Source organism: Rhinoderma darwinii, chromosome 7, assembly GCF_050947455.1.
Source record: "Rhinoderma darwinii isolate aRhiDar2 chromosome 7, aRhiDar2.hap1, whole genome shotgun sequence".
Taxonomy (NCBI): Eukaryota; Metazoa; Chordata; class Amphibia; order Anura; family Rhinodermatidae; genus Rhinoderma; species Rhinoderma darwinii.
In genome coordinates, this window is record NC_134693.1 from 12,850,681 (window position 1) to 12,867,710 (window position 17,030).

Genomic DNA, 17,030 nt, shown 5'->3' on the forward strand with positions numbered 1-17,030 from the left:
GTGTTTTGCCTCGTAGCGATCTCGCTTACATAACTTTTCCTGTATTGCAAAATCCTTGTAAGAATTAGCTGAAGTGTTTTGCTTCAGCTGTGAGTAAAAAGCTTTGGCAGCTGTTCGTACTGCATGGGAGTAATAATCCACAAAAACAATTATATTAAAGGGAATCTGCATCTGATATTGGCTCTATAGTCAGTAAACGTAAAATTCAGCAACTTTGTAATGTATCTTTTTATATTTTTTTGCTGATTCGTGTAAAAATCTGGCTGGAAACCATCAGCAATTTGCTGTTGATGGATCTCATGTTTCTAATTAGTATGAGTGGATATTGGTGTGAATGGGCGATGAGTCTAATTATCTCATGAACACCTTGACACCCCCTTTAACACATGACTTCCCAGTGGAAATGTTAGGTTTTCATATAAAACATACAAGATTCTCGCTGCCTCCTTGTACACCCAGATCCTGGACAGTGGTTGTCATCACTCACCTAGTAAGCCAATGTTATCTCTGTGTGTGCAGAGTTCTTCACTATACTAATTCCTGGGTGGGTCATGATAAGCGCTGCCTGGGACCTCAGCGTAAAGGCAAGCTGCAGGAGCAACCTGCTAGAAGACACCTATGGATCCTGAATCCACTGGCGCCCCGTACTTTGGGGGGGGGGGGGGGGGTGTACAAAAGATTAAAAAATATACTGCATTAAGGGGGTTTTAAGCTGGGTAATTATCGGGCAGACAATGTTCATAGAACGCTCGTTGACGATAATTGCCCTGTGAAAACATGACAATGATCAGCAGATAAACGATCATTTGCTGATCGTATAATTTTAAAAAAGTTAAATATTGTCGTTCTCGGCAGCGCATCTTGGTGTGTAAACAGGGAGACGCGCTGCCGACATGATGATAATGTATGGGGACGAGCGATCGGAGTGACGTAAGCTCGTCTCCATCCATAGCTCCGTGTGACAGGAGCAAACGAGTTCCGATCAACGGGCTGTCTCGTTGATCGGCGCTCGCTGCATCGGCCATAATTGGCCAGTGTTATAGGGCCTTAAGTCCTTGTCCCCCATGGGGCTCACAATCTATTCTTCTTTTCTGTGTTACGTAGATATTAGGTCCAATTCCATAGGAACCAAACACATGGAGGACATGTAAACCCCACGTAGATGTTGCCCCTGGTTGGATACAGAAGTGCTCCAAGGCGCCAGTGCCAACCACTGCAACGCTGTACCCAAATAACCCCATAAAATGATAGTTCAGTTCTCTGTTCCTTTATTTTATTTCATATGGGGGCTCACTTAGTGTAGCAGCTGGGAACCCTCAATTTATGGCTCATCACGGAGGTCATGGCCACACGTCACATCTTACAGGCCATAGAAGCGTTATCCTTCAGGACGAGCCGCCTGCTCCTTTCATATGACCTCATAATTCTCATGCATGGGGCCATATGTCATGAATTTGGGAGTGTGCCGGCTGTAGATTTGGGTGGATTGCTTCTGAAAACGCATTTTTACACAATCACATAAACAGCTTGGGCAGCCAACTCCTATCAGCATATCCCAATGTAGATTACGTCTGACTCATTGCTGGTTACAGCGCACAATCCGGCACTAAACATCTTGTCAGAGACGAAGCTTCTGTTCACGGCCGCTCACAATGAGTTATCTGCAGCTACCCGGCCTCATAAACAGGAGGAACACAATGTCCCTAATAAATTGTCTCTTCCGTGTAACCCAGCAGATTATGGATGAGCAGCCGCCTATTTCCCCATAATTCGACCGGCATCTTTCCATTTGTTCTAGAAGCAAGTGCAATTTTTATTATTGGGGAGCAAATTTAATTTGTATGTTTCTTTGCCCTCATGGTTACATCTATTGCCCCCCCAGCCCTGGCAGCAGCATTGACTAAGGAAAATTCTGCCACAATCTGCCCGTTTTGGGTTGTCTTGGCAGAAATACCGTATTACAGCCACATTGCAAAGCACCAGTTTACAGATGGGCAGGATGCAATACCCAAGCTATGGGCGGCATTGGTTCCGGTAAAGCGGCACATCTTGTCTGCTAATCATATTGGCATCAGGGGCACAATAAACATTCTACAGTATAGGGTAGTAGATGCTGGGTTACATGAGATACTAATTGCAGCCAAGGGTCCATATGAGTTGTCATCCATCCATCCCTCTGCACACCCTGAATGGCGCATACTTCAGCATTCTTAAGGTGACCATACACGTTAGATGAATGTCGGCCGTATTTACAGATTGTGGCATACCATCTAATGTGTATGGGGGTTTTCCAACTCTACCCCGACAGGAGAAGTCGGGGGAGAGAAGGATCGGCTATCTGAAATGTATGTCCAGCTTTAGGCCTCACATACACGGCAGAGGTGCACTGAGCCTTTTTGGCGGCACATGATGTCCCTGTTCCTCTTTACTACAGAGATATTCTCCTTTAGAAGGAATGCTTCTAGTAGAGGATGTCTCCATATCCCTTGGTATGAAATTGGCGCCATACGGAGGTACAGTATGGCACTATAAACCTGTAAACAATGGGGTTTTCCCATCAATACAATTCCCTATAAGAACATATGGTGGGGGGGGTCCCCTGCTCAGGGCTCTCTAAGACCTAGAGTGGAGAACTACTAACAACTTGCAATCTTGAGCTGTCTGTCTATTACCTGTACAGCCATTCATCTAAATGACCACCATGTAATACTCCATTTCCATGGCAAGATCTACTGTTGGTTGGGGGCTCGGGACCGGGAGCTAGACCCGTGGCTGTGTGTACCCCTTTAAGGCTCAGTACAACTTAGAGCCCGTACAGAGCCATAATACGGTGCATGAGGGGGGTCATAGTCTCTGATTCCTGGCTCCCGTCATTCTGACTGTCTAAGTTTCAGCCTTTACTGTAGTTTATGAACCAGGAAGATCAGGATGAACAAAGCTGTAGGTGCCTCCCACATAAGGGAATTCTGCAGGACATGGATTTGTAGGATAGATAAAGATCAGAACCTGTAGCTGGAGGATTCAGAGAACAGTCCTGTAGAATTATCCTTCGTTACTGGTAGATAATTCCAGCGTTACCCCCCCCCCCCCCCCTCCGGTGTCGACGTCCAGAAACATTATATTCTGCCCCACGGCTATAAACGCAGATCTAATTGTATAACCATTTTCCTCACCTTACCTCCTATACATTAGTGATTGCACATTAACGATTTAATAAAACAGCTTTGACATTTTAGTCGGACAGCAGATCAATACAAATCTGATAGTTCAGATATCTCAAAAATGGCAGAAAATGCCAAGATAAGAGCACTGAGCTCAATCATCGCCCGCTCGCTGCCGCACCTACAAACTTTATCAGGAAAATGTTGAGAAAAATGACAGTTCAGGGGGAAAGATCACTAAAGACGTTGTCCTCTCAGCCATGCCAACCTATCAGGCCCTGGCGCGTAATATATTGCTGTATCTGCTGCTATATGGGGTAACTGGACCAAGTGATCGGCAAAGAAACTTCTATACGATGAGCTTTATGCCTCCGAACAATGGGCAGTTTATCAGCGTCTGCAAAAATGACTTCAGTGACCCAGCTGTCTCCAATCTGTATCAATGGGCACTGCCTGGCATAGTAACTACTGGGTGGGTGCTGGAGCATGAACGTTGCCACGCGAGACCAAACAAAATATTCACAACCCATAGAAGAAGCAAACATAACCCTACGTCACATGAAGTGTTTGTGACACAGGCCTTGTACGTGCTGGTGTTGCACTGACGTGACTGGTGCTCGGGCTGCAATACTGCTAGATATAATTTATTCTACGGATTTTGCTGCACCTGCCATTTTCTTAAATGAATGATGAACAATACAAGGTTTGTGTCGCCAAACTATAAAATACAGCAGAGGACATTGCAAGATTTATGGTTGGCCATTTAAGTATCATCTGTATACAAAACATGCCCCTTTCAATCACTGGACTTGAAGCCACTAATGTGCCCGTTAGGGTCAGTCAAGGAGGTAGAGGACCACATATGCTAATTAGCATATCACGTGGCGCTTTGTCCCTGTGGAAACCCATTCAGATGCTTGGCAGTGCCAACAATGCTCAAGTATTAAACTCCCCCCAACCCTTGACTCTTTTGAAACCGTGACATAAAATCCAAAAATATAAATACCAAAAAAGTAACTGTTTAATAAAGTATCAAGAAACTCGAGAGTCATATTTGCCAATAATGATTGGCTCCAGTTGTATGCGGGCCTGCGGAGGAACAGAGTTAAAGTGGGCACCCGTCTGCCCTACCCCAAGCTTGTCTGCCCCACTCCCACTGAGTGCAGCTCTGGTGTATAATACAGAATGTAACTCAGGATCAGTACAGGATAAGTAATGTAATGTATGTACACAGTGACTCCACCAGCAGAATAGTGAGTGCAGCTCTGGAGTATAATACAGGATGTAACTCAGGATCAGTACAGGATAAGTAATGTAATGTATGTACACAGTGACTCCACCAGCAGAATAGTGAGTGCAGCTCTGGAGTATAATACAGGATGTAACTCAGGATCAGTACAGGATAAGTAATGTAATGTATGTACACAGTGACCCCACCAGCAGAATAGTGAGTGCAGCTCTGGAGTATAATACAGGATGTAACTCAGGATCAGTACAGGATAAGTAATGTAATGTATGTACACAGTGACCCCACCAGCAGAATAGTGAGTGCAGCTCTGGAGTATAATACAGGATGTAACTAAGGATAAATAATGCCATGTAGGTACACAGTGACTCAACATTTTATATAGATTAATTCTATGTGTAAATTGTAAAATGGTGTTTTAAAGGTGTACTTTGCCCGCTTTAATTCTATAGGGGAAGGGGGATTCGTCTAATCCAGGTAAAGATAACTAAACCTGCAATAAATTGTACATCTTGGCAATAATGCCTCTGTTCCTCGCTTCGTCCCCTTTCATCAGAATAACTTTATCCATCTTGATTTTTGCAGGAAGCGTGTTAGTGACAGTTAAACGCAAGGGCGTCTAAAGCCTCCAAGGTTAAATGGCACTTGGAGGAGGAAAGCCTGCAGCCTTGTCCTTATTTGAGAATATCACATCCCTGCAGTCACGTATTCAAACCTCTTAAAATCAGTCTCGGTCTGAGTCACCCCGTTCCCTGAGGCCTCCAGATTAGAGTTGAATGCAGAGCATGAAGAGCTACAACACGGCTAGACGAGGTGAGGGGAAGGTGGGATGGGGTGACTCAAAACACCAGGTGGGGCAATGTCTTTGTGTTGGTATGACCACACTGATTTCATTATCAGAGGATGACATTCAATGGGAAAGGATAGTCTTATAAGCAAGACATTTAATATGCCATGCAGACGTAGCAGAGCTGACATTGACATTAAACGGTTTGTTATGTATATGAAAATAAGTAAATGCATGGATATGATGAGGCGACCTTTGGAATTTACTTAGACGATGCCTAGTAAGCAGAGCGCTTGCAGAAAATATTCATTAGTGTCGTCTGAAAGACAAGGGTGGCGATGACTGGAAATGGAGGGGGCGTAATACTTTCTTTTTCCTGCAGGGGTGCTGCATGGAAACCAAGTACAAACCAATCAGTTCAGCAGCGATGATCACCTGATTTCCTTCTTTATGAGTCCAATGTTCTGACGTAGTAAGGATCCATTTCCCAGAGCTGATCCTGTACTGTTAATAGAACGGCCCATTTTACATCCCCACGTTCTTGTAGCTTCACCTGAAGCAAAATGAATTCACTGCGTGTAGTGTTTAACTGCTTAATTAGAGCATGTGATGATGTGGACTACGCGACCGCCTCGCAAAACGAATCTATTAACACACACTATTTGTTCACACTTGCTCGTACAGATTGCCTTTAGTGACTTTGTGATGTATAATATGCTATGCCACATCTATAGGTGTATATTTCCCAACATCTGGGACATGGGGACGGTAAAGAGGGTTGTGAAAACTGTAGAATTTGCTTATCTATATATATTCATTGTGTTTTGGATCGCACCTATATTACAATTCCAAATATTGTAGGGTAATGTATACTTCCCAATATCTATTATTCTAAAAATCAGGATGGAGTCCACCCAGTTAGACTCCTATTTCCACAGAACCACGGTCATTTTAGACAGACCATACCAAGGGCTTAGCTATGAGACGTCTGGGTCTTAAAAGGGGTTCCAAAGGCCCCTCTGCCACATAAGACACCAGTATTAAAAATGGCACAAGGTCTATAGGGGCCTCAGGGTGTTACAGATATTGCATTGGGGCCCAGGATCTACAAGTTACGTCTCTGGACCATTGACCTGCAGATTTGGCTGCATCAACTTCTTGACTTTATTAGTGAATGTTTCTAGTGTAGGAGACTAAAAAAGGTGCAACTATGTGGAAATTGCCACTTGCAGCAAGATACTGCCCATCTGGCGTCCCATGGGCCTACCATGTGTCCTCAGCACCAGGGAAATGTCACTATAGAGAACGGAGGTGCTGCCAACTTTACCACAGGCAGAAGATTGCAGCGTGGCACTGCTATCTGCTGTCTTTATATGTAATACTGCCATGTCTATATGTATGGACTTATGCCAGTCCATGGCTGAGCATCAACTGGGGCCCTCTGATGGGGCAAGGGCCATATTTCAGGCACAACTCATGTTACGACCTATATCTACACCACTGTTCGGAAGTCCTATAGGAGCCCTGGCACCAGATTGGGAATGCTTTGGGGTTTGTAAAGTATTTGCCCCCCAGCGCAGTCGTGGACCCTTTCGATAAACGTATCTGTTGTCTTTGGCTCAGTGCAGCATACATGATAATGATTCTGGTTGCTCTCCCAGTTGCTCGAGTGACTCATTGACTATGAAAGCAATGATACGAGCTCCCATTTATCAACGCTCTCCTGAACATCTCCGTGTGAGTCTGGAAATCACATCGCTCTTCCTTGCCGAGAGCTTCTCGGCAATTACAAATATGTTCTCCGATTCCGCATTCCGAAATGAGTTTTTCCCAATTGTGATCTTAAATCCTATTGATATTTATTGCATTTTATTAAGCTAATCTAGAGGAATAACAGTGGCGCGATATAAGTGGCAGTTTCACGTTGCGATAAAGGATTATATTAGTTTTCTAAGCGGCGGTGTCTCATCTTGTGCTCGGGAACGCTTGTTGTTTGGGTTTTGTGTAACTGCCTATCAAATTTATTCTATAATTTCATTATCTGATTTCTTTCAATGTCTTAATTAGATAGACCGGATGGTGGAGCGAGAGGCGAGTTAAGATCCCGCAACTAAATATCATTGAATCGCATAGTCCTGATTTTGGTCCAAAGACCTGTGCCCTGGGGTCGCCTATCCCACTCCTCATTGGATCTGAATTGCCATGATCCTAATATAAGTATATACAGCCCCCATTGTCAGGGGTTGGGATATATGGGTGCTGTTTAGCAGATCCGGACCACACATGGGGGAGGGGTTATAGATGATCAAAGTCACGGATACACACAAGAGTAAAGGTGTCCATACACATTAGACCAAAGTGGACGATTTCGACAATAACAAATGTTCGTCCTGGAAATTCTAACCGAACCATCGTTACAGCTGACCAATGGCAGATAGTCGTCTTCTACTAATCAGGTCGGCCATGTTGAAAACGTTGGAAGAAGTTGAATGTATATATTGTCATTTGAGCTAACCGGACATGATCGTCTGTCAATGCCAACCCACGGAGGTGAAGAATAGGCAGGGGTTAAATTCAAGCGTGTGGAAATCAACGTCATTTTTATGACATCACTTCCGGCCATTATTCTTTTTGTCTCCTCTACATGTATGGGCAAATTTCACGACTATTACGGCAAATATCATCTGAAATGTGTATAGATAAGTCGGCTTATAGAATATACGTCGTACGAACAATTGTCCAAATATCACCCTACTTCTATCTAATGTGTTTGGGTACCTAGTGGGGGGCAACTAGTGTCTGAGGGTATGTACCAGGAGGGGGCACCTCCATGTTTTCACTCGTACGCGTCCTGGTGGACCAGTGGGGCTCAGAATCTGTTCCCCATCTTAAAATGTAAACAGAAACTGGAGAAAACCCTCAAGAATACAGAGGCAGAGGAAAAGTGAGGACGTTGCCCATAGCAACCAATCAGATTCCAGCTCTCATTTTGTTCAGAGGCCCTTTTGAATTGAAAGCTGCAACCGGATTGGTTGCGATGAGTCACTGCTATCTCATGACAACTTTCTGCTGGGCCAACATGGCACCCACCCAATCACAAGATAAATAGGGGGGCTCAGTTGTTGCGTGCACTCCTTTTCGATTTGGGGTCTCGAATCTCCACTTTACAGAAATTAATAAAATGAGCGGTAACCCCCAACATGGTGTAGAGGACCTGTGTACCTCATTTCATTGGGGAAAATGTGGTGAAAGGTTCTTTACAATCTTCATTGTGGTAAAATAATCAGAGAATTTACCGTTACCCAAGAGTACACCACACCCAGCTTTCCCAGACTCCTGAATGTCATATCTGTCTAAATTTCTGCAACAAAATCTGCCACGTGTGACTGCACCCTTATGTAGCTAAACTTCTCCTTTTCTTAATTAGACCGATTTATCATTCCGGAAAGCTGTGTAATAAATAACCCCTGTGTGAGCTTTAATGGCGGCAATATCAATTCCCACCCAACTTTCCGGAATGAAAACTAGTTAATGCACAGACGGAAGCAGAGACGTTTAGCTGCATAACTAGACAGATATGACATTCAGGAGTCTGGGAAAGCTGGGTGACAGACCTCATATTGGAAGATACAGGTTTTTATTATCCCTGGCATTTAAAAATGGCCGACTCTGAAGGATCTGAACAACCACAGAAGGTCACAGCGACTTTTTCTTCTTCCATTGAGCCGATGGGATAGTAAATACTCCGGAGCTTTGTTGACGTTGTCACAGAGCGCTGACTGCGCCGTACAAGCGGCTCCTCTTAAGGGTCCGGTTCCAGTTCCCGTCCTGAGTCAGTTCTGTGTTCTGCACCGCTGACCGGTTACTGATGAATTATTCACATTATTTGGTGTCTTGTTTCGGACAGTAATGGGTCGCTTCACTGTTACGGCGCCTGCACGGAGAAAATATTACTTTGCTTTATGTTTGTAAATTAATTTTACCTTATGAAATGAATTATACAGGATGATGAGAAAAAATATCATGATCTAAGATAATGGATTAGGATCTCATGCAGAACTATAAGGGTCGTAGTGTTGACCAGGTCCTATAGTCAAGAAGGTCCCCATGCCCCCCCCCCCCTGCCACATCAGGTCCTTACAAAAGTTTGGTATGGGTGCTAGCACTTTCTAGTTACACACCATGTCTCTAGGGGTACTCACACTGTCCCCATTTTTAAGGTGTAGCACAGTATATGATCATAGTCTTGGGGGTACTTTTGATGTAATTTATTTGAATAGGGGGGTACCTGGCTTGTCTTTGCTTTGGCTCTCCGCTGGCTAATAAAGAGGGTCTCGAGCCCCCCTTCCTTTATGAAAGAAGACCTGTCGCCTCTCCTGACATGTCTGTTTCGTTATAAACTTCTCCATGAAATATCAATTCTGGAACATCGTTCTGAGAACTCTGCATTGTGCTGTCCGGGACAGCCTGTCCCTCTTTTAATCTTCCTAGAAATGTATAAGTAAATTGACAACTAGGTGTTACCAGTTGGGGGCGTGTCCCTACACAGACATGACACTGTCCAATCAGTGCCCACAATCTCAGACTGTGTAGGGACACGCCCCTTTCACAAGGGAAACCGTAACACCCCTTTGTCAATTTATTCATACATTTCTAGGAGGAATAACAGAGGAACGGTACAACACAGAGTTCTAAGAAAAGATGCTCCAGAATGTGATTTTTGGGAATACAATTTTCTACTTTACAGACAAGTCAGGAGGGATGACATATAGACAGAGGTGCTTTGTTATGAGCCAACAATCCCTGTAATTAAAGTAACTCCTCAATTTGTAAGAAACACCCGGAACCGGTGATCACCGTTAACTGTTTGTGTCGTAACAGTTTCCGTGTATGGTCACAATCAAGAGCTTTTAATAGCTATGGTGACAATGAGGTATCTGCCTTCCCGCAGTATAATCATATTCACTGTAGCTTTGGGATGATCATTAAGCATCATCTAGTGAATAATTAATCAATGTGATTTGGGAACCGTTTTGTGATCCGGCAGCGAGGAGCCGCCTCGTACAGACGACTGATAATCTGACATCTGCTGCAGGTCATTAACCCTACAAACATGACACATCCTTCTACAATATCCCCGTTATCATCCGCCATCTATGTGGGGACGACCTAAATTAATTATGATGTAATTAGCGTTTCTTCTGTTCTGCTTCCCTTTGATCCTATTTTTACTTCTCATCAACTGATTGAGGAGTTAACTCTTCATTGCAAAGTCTTTATGGCAGAACCGATGATTTGATAATATGAATATGATTCTATGGACATTAAAGGGGAATCCGTGTTAATGAAGGGGGTCCCTGGGTTAGGAAACTTGTCTATTATCCAGAGCAAAGAGCAGCTACAAAGAGCCTCTCTTGATTTGGAGGACCCGGCACATCAGTGCATTACATGTACAGCCCATTGATTTCAAGGCAAACTGTGTAATGCTTCATTTCTCCTGTAGAGGCGCTGCAGAAAAATGTACTGCCGAGTTCCATCACAGATTATAGCTGCTCATTGGGACTTCCTTCTAACGAGATAGGATTGTCCAAAGTGGATGACTCTTTTAAAAGGGTTATTTCATGAACACAACCCATATCCATCTGGTCCAATTAGGGCATATGCACATAGTAGAAGGGGGTACGGGGCTCCCCATTATGAGCCAGAATTGAAAACTGCTTCAGGCTTTTATCTGAATAGTCGTCGTGTGACACTAGATTTCCCCACCAGTAGGTCCACAATGGACATCTCATCGTGAGGAGACCCTTTTTTTTTATTTTTTCTAGCTAAAGAACCTCACGTGTAATTTACAATGTATGCATAGGATTTATTTTTTTCGCATTCCTTGCTTACACAGTAGGATTAGCGATACCTGAGATGCCTGGCAGCTGATTATAACCCGTTATTCTACAGATGGACGTCATAGACGTCCCCCGCTCTGAAACGCCTTTGTTAGTAGGAGAGAGGGCTGTTGCAAAGTGCGACCATATATCAGATCACCATTCATTGCCTCCAATAGGGGTTGTGTAATACTAGATTTCGGCTGCAGAGAAATGTGGACACCTGGGCAGTCTATTGATAATAGTTCACTGTCAGCAGGGCTGAAGGAGATAAGGGTGAACAATCCCTTTAAATTCTATTATGTGGGTTCAGTGCAGCACCTGGTGGTGATTGTTGGTATTGCATTTTTCCAATAAATCTTTGCATTTTTGAGCAATATTTTGGCTGCTTAGCTTTTACCTTAGCTCCTTATTTTGTGTCCACGTATTTGTATAAATGTCTTTCCATCGTTGCAAACCAGTATTCATGATATAAGCCTATTAATTCTTTAGAGACAGTGACATCAAGGAGGGGTGTAATTCATCAGCCATCAATGTGGGTCCTCCCTTATCTCGAGAACTGTACCTCCACACGACATTTTGGATAAAATGTACTTGTTTCCACCCCTGCGATCCCCATGCGGATATGTCTTTTGTCAAGAACCTTGAAAACTAAGCTAGTGAGAGAAATGTAGGGTTGGATTTAAAAGGGGACTTGTCACTAGCTCCTACGAAGTGAGATATAGACTCTCGTAATTGCTGCTGTGTCTGTGAGTCCAGCGGTGTTTGTTCCTTACTTCTGCGTACCCCCGTTGCTGAGATATTGCCCCTTCTTTATTAAACAATATGTAAATAAACCTCTGGCTAGCCAAGGGGGTTTGGCCACCAGCGATTCTCAATGGGCGGAGCTAGGACGCTGACCTATAAGCGTGAGGCTGTTTTCTCCAGACACTCCTAGGGCCAGCGTCACCGTGTGAGTCTCACGAGATGACGCTGGCCTAGGAGTGTCTGGAGGAAACAGCCTCACGCTGATAGGTCGGTATCAAAGGCTCTCTGTCAATGGGCGGAGCTAGCAATCGCTGGTGGCCAAACCCACTTGGCTAGCCAGCGGTTCCTTTACATACTCTTTAATAAATAAAGTGGGGGCAATATCTCAGCAACAAGGGTACGCAGAAGTAAGGAATAAACAACGCTTGACTTGCAGACACAGTGGCAATTATGTGAGTCTAATAACTCACTTTGTAGGAGCTAGTGACAGGTCCCCTTTAAGAGAGGAGGGGCCATGACAACTTGTTCTTACAACCAATAGTTTAAACAATATCATTAGACTATGAGCAGGGTGGATCTCTTTAATGTTGGGCAAAAACTTTGAAGTGCACAGGTAAACTAAGAATAAGCCGACGTGAGGAGGACAGAAATTCTGTATTGTGGATTAAAGGATAACAGAAGTTTGTTGAATGTTTAGACATGTCAGAAGTTTTGATTGGTGGAGGTCCGAGCACTGAGACCCGCACCAATCGCTACAATGAAGCAGCAGAAGTGCTTGTGTGAGCGCTCAGCCGCTTCGTGTCTGTTCAGCTTTTTCTAGAAATCGATGATTGGGGTACGGACCCAATAGAAAGTCTATGAGCTCGTACTCCGATACATCGGCTTTCCGGAAAAAGCCGAACAGAAACAAAGCGGTTGAGCGCTCACACGAACACTTCTGCTGCTTCGTTTTAGCGATTGGTGTGGGTCTCAGTGCTCGGACCCCCACCAATCCAAACTTCTGACATGTCAGGGTATGTTCACACGGCCTATTTACGGACGTAATTCGGGCGTTTTTGCCCCGAATTACGTCTGAAAATAGCGCCTCAATAGCGTTGACAAACATCTGCCCATTGAAAGCAATGGGCAGACGTTTGTCTGTTCACACGAGGCGTATATTTACGCACCGCTGTCAAATGACGGCGCGTAAATAGACGCCCGCGTCAAAGAAGTGACCTGTCACTTCTTTGGCCGTAATTGGAGCCGTTATTCATTGACTCCAATGAATAGCAGCGCTAATTATGGCCGTAATTGACGCGGCGTTCAAGCGCCTGCACATTCCGTTACGGCTGAAATTACGGGGATGTTTTCAGGCTGAAACATCCCCGTAATTTCAGCCGTTACGGACGCCCTCGTGTGAACATACCCTCACTGTGACATGTCCGAAGTTTGTTGAACGTTTTAGTTACCCTTTAAACAGGTTTTGCTCTACTATCGACATATAATGTGTAGGAGGGCAGCCCCACTATCCCCTGATGTCTGCTGTTTACAGTCAGGGTATGTTCACACGAGGGCGTCCGTTACGGCTGAAATTACGGGGATGTTTCAGCCTGAAAACATCCCCGTAATTTCAGCCGTAACGGCATGTGCAGGCGCTTGAACGCCGCGTCAATTACGGCCATAATTAGCGCTGCTATTCATTGGAGTCAATGAATAACGGCTCTAATTACGCCCCAAGAAGTGACAGGTCACTTCTTTGACGCGGGCGTCTATTTACGTGCCGTCATTTGACAGCGGCGCGTAAATTACGCCTCGTGTGAACAGACAAACGTCTGCCCATTGCTTTCAATGGGCAGATGTTTGTCAGCGCTATTGAGGCGCTATTTTCGGACGTAATTCGGGGCAAAAACGCCCGATTTACGTCCGTAAATAGGCCGTGTGAACATACCCTCAGAATGTGGAAATTAGAAGACTTTGTTCAATGGCTGCTGATGCCGCTTATCCCCATAAACAGAATCAGCCATGTTGGGCAGCTGCTTATCCCCCTACTCCTATAGCACTAAAAATGTAAACTCTTCCACCATATTTCTTGTAGTTAGCAGCGCAGGCAGATTTTACATCGGAGCTCAAACTCTTAGCAATGAATATCATTAAAGGCCGCATAGTCACCTCTCCTGCCACATATTAAATCTGTTATATCGTCGGAGGATCACTTATAAATCTTGCAGCAGGGAGTGTCTGGAAGGAGCCGGGTGGTGGAGGCCTTTGGGCAATTGCCTCTTTTATCCTTCCTATAATTCGGCCTTGCGGGAGGTGGACCCCAAAATGCATAGGGCCCAGCGATAACCCTTATTACATCTAAAGTTATTAATACTACATCAGACATTAGGAAATCCGATGTCTTTTCAGATCTAGATTACTAGATGTCTCCTGTTTCTCGTCCCAGCCTTGCGGTATTAGATTGTAAGCTCTTGTTTCTTTAAGAAGCGGCCTCGTCCCAGCCTTGCGGTATTAGATTGTAAGCTCTTGTTTCTTTAAGAAGCGGCCTCGTCCCAGCCTTGCGGTATTAGATTGTAAGCTCTTGTTTATTTAAGAAGCAGCCTCGTCCCGGCCTTGCGGTATTAGATTGTAAGCTCCTGTTTCCAGTCCGTGTTATTGATGTAGAATCGCTGCTTTTTGTGGTGTATAAATGTCATTTCCTGCAGCCTCCTATAATAACATGAATGTGATGGATGAGAACTCTCATTCTGCATTAGTATCCAAGTCCAAGTCGTAGATCATAGTCACTGACTTGCAGTACGGGGAGCACGACTCGGTCTATTCTGGTACTTGGTGAGTGATCTCTGTCAGGTATCGCCTGCTGCCTGGGGGGAATTGTGAATGGCATCTATTTTTATCTGTAAATTCTTTGTATTATTATATTCACATGAAGCTTTAACGTTAAACGGCGCTGGTTTGGTTCGCCATCATAAACTCGCCTTTCACAATGGAGGCTTCTATCAGAACCTCCAATGTGAGTGGTAATGACCTCATTATTCATGTGGACTCTCACGGCTCGGGCAGGGATATTATTTGTAATGCATGAGCGCCCTCTACTGGCATGTGAGCGATAAACAAGTCGTAAAGTGCAGATGATGATGTTGCTTTGCAGTGAATTTGAATTTCTTTTATTATGTAGATGATTTATCAGACTGTGATCATCTTAAATAAAGAAGTTTATCACTTAGGACAACGGTCTCCTATTGCTCGGAAATGCCGTCAATGTCTGATCGGTGGGGGTTCGACTGATGTGACTCCCACCGATTACTGGTATCAAGTGACAGTGGTGCTAGCGGAAATGTGCCCTTTTGGCTCCACTTAGCTTTTTTTAGGCCGTCACCTTGTATATGATGTGGCTGTGTATAGTCTGTCGCTGTGTTTAGTTCGTGGCTGTGTATGAAAGTTGGTAGTTGTGTGTGTGATGTCACTGTGTATAGGCAGTCGCTGTGTGTGTGTGTGTGTGTGTGTGTGTGTGTGTGTGTGTGTGATGTCACTGTGTATAGGCAGTCGCTGTGTTTATGATGTTACTGTGTTTAGGCCGTCTCTATGTATGATGTCACTGTGTATAGGCAGTCTCTATGTATGATGTCACTGTGTATAGGCAGTGTGTGTGTGTGTGTGTGTGTGTGTGTGTGTGTATAGGCCGCATCTGTGTTTGATGTCACTGTGTATAGCCCGTCGCTGTGTATATGATGTCACTGTGTATAGGTAATCGCTGTGTATATTATGTCGCTGTGTATAGGCCGTCGCAGGGTATATGACGTCACTGTGTATAGGTTGTCGCTGTGTATATGACGTCGCTGTGTATTTTGTCACTGTGTATATGACGTCGCTGTGTATATGACGTCGCTGTGTATAGGCCGTCGCAGGGTATATGACGTCGCTGTGTATATTATGTCACTGTGTATAGGCCGTCGCTGTGTATATGACGTCGCTGTGTATATTATGTCGCAGTGTATATGACGTCGCTGTGTATATTATGTCGCTGTGTATAGGCTGCCACACTGTATATGCATCAGTAACAGCGTGATGATATTAAATGTTGTTTCGTTGTATTTTTATTTACAGTTTTGATGTTGAAAATGGCCCAGCCGCAGGACGCAGCCCCTTGGACCACCAAATTAGCCCGGGCTCAGGACTCGTTCTCCACACAAACTTCCCAAGTCACAACCAGCGCCGGGAATCCTTCCTCTACCGGTCAGACAGTGACTATGATCTATCACCAAAGACTATGTCCCGGAACTCCTCGGCTGCAAGTGAGCAGTAAGTCAAGATGGCTTCCTTTTAGTAAAGTGATCCCTGCGATCCTCCTCATGACGTAGGCCTGATTCCTCTCACCAGTCTGACTATTTTCCCTACCAGTGTATGATCACCACAGAGGTTTTCAGTAGCTACAGCTGAGTATAGGGGAAGATTTCCATCTGAGAAGGGCTGTGAAATTTTTTAAGATGGGTCACTACAGGGGCAGAGATGATGGGAAGATATAGAAGATGATGGGAATGATGGTCATTTATCACTAACGATGAAGAAAATCTGAAACGAGTTTTTTTCTTGTTATGACCAATGGTATAAACTTCCTTAGTATCATAGACCTAAAGATTATCATTACCCTGAACGTCCATTTTATCACCCTGTTGTTTTTAGGTCCAACATTTTGCTCCGATTAATTTCTTAATATATCTTTATGGAGGTCTTTCTGATACAGAGCTCCAAATCCTCTGCAAAAGTCGAAAAAAAGGCCGTAAAATCATAATCTGTGTTAAAAATTGTGACTTTTGGGTCTGTTACGTCGCGGCTTTTAAAAAAAAGGTGTGGCTTATAAGGGGCGGAGTCACTACAGCTCGACAAATTTATTATAATTTACACCAGAAAACTGGCGTAAATTATACACTGCCCCCCATTGGACAATAAAAAATAATAAGTATTTTGAAAAACGGCCGCGTAAAAAAAGGCGTTTTTGGAAACGTTTTTCATAGACGCTATTGAAAACGGCTCCAAAAACAGCCGTAAAAAATGCTGCGAAAAACGTGAGTGGCTTAAAAAACGTCTGAGAATCAGGAGCGGTTTTCCCTTAAAAACCGCTCCGTATTTTTAAACTTTTTTGGTTAAGGGTGTGAACATACACACAGTTCACACTGAGTTTTTTTACAGGTTTTTTGCCACGGAAACCGCGGCAAAAAACGGCCGAAATT

General features: G+C 44.2%; 1 protein-coding gene across 5 annotated transcripts in view; it reads left to right on the forward strand.

The window, feature by feature from the left end:
* PDE4B (phosphodiesterase 4B) overlaps window positions 1–17,030 on the forward strand; it is a 315,672-nt gene that overhangs the window by 199,413 nt on the left and 99,229 nt on the right. For all 5 annotated transcript variants that reach the window (XM_075832791.1, XM_075832792.1, XM_075832790.1 and 2 more), the window contains one exon: window positions 15,907–16,101. In XM_075832791.1, the coding sequence (XP_075688906.1) occupies window positions 15,907–16,101 (195 nt within the window). The remainder of the gene's footprint in view (window positions 1–15,906; window positions 16,102–17,030) is intronic.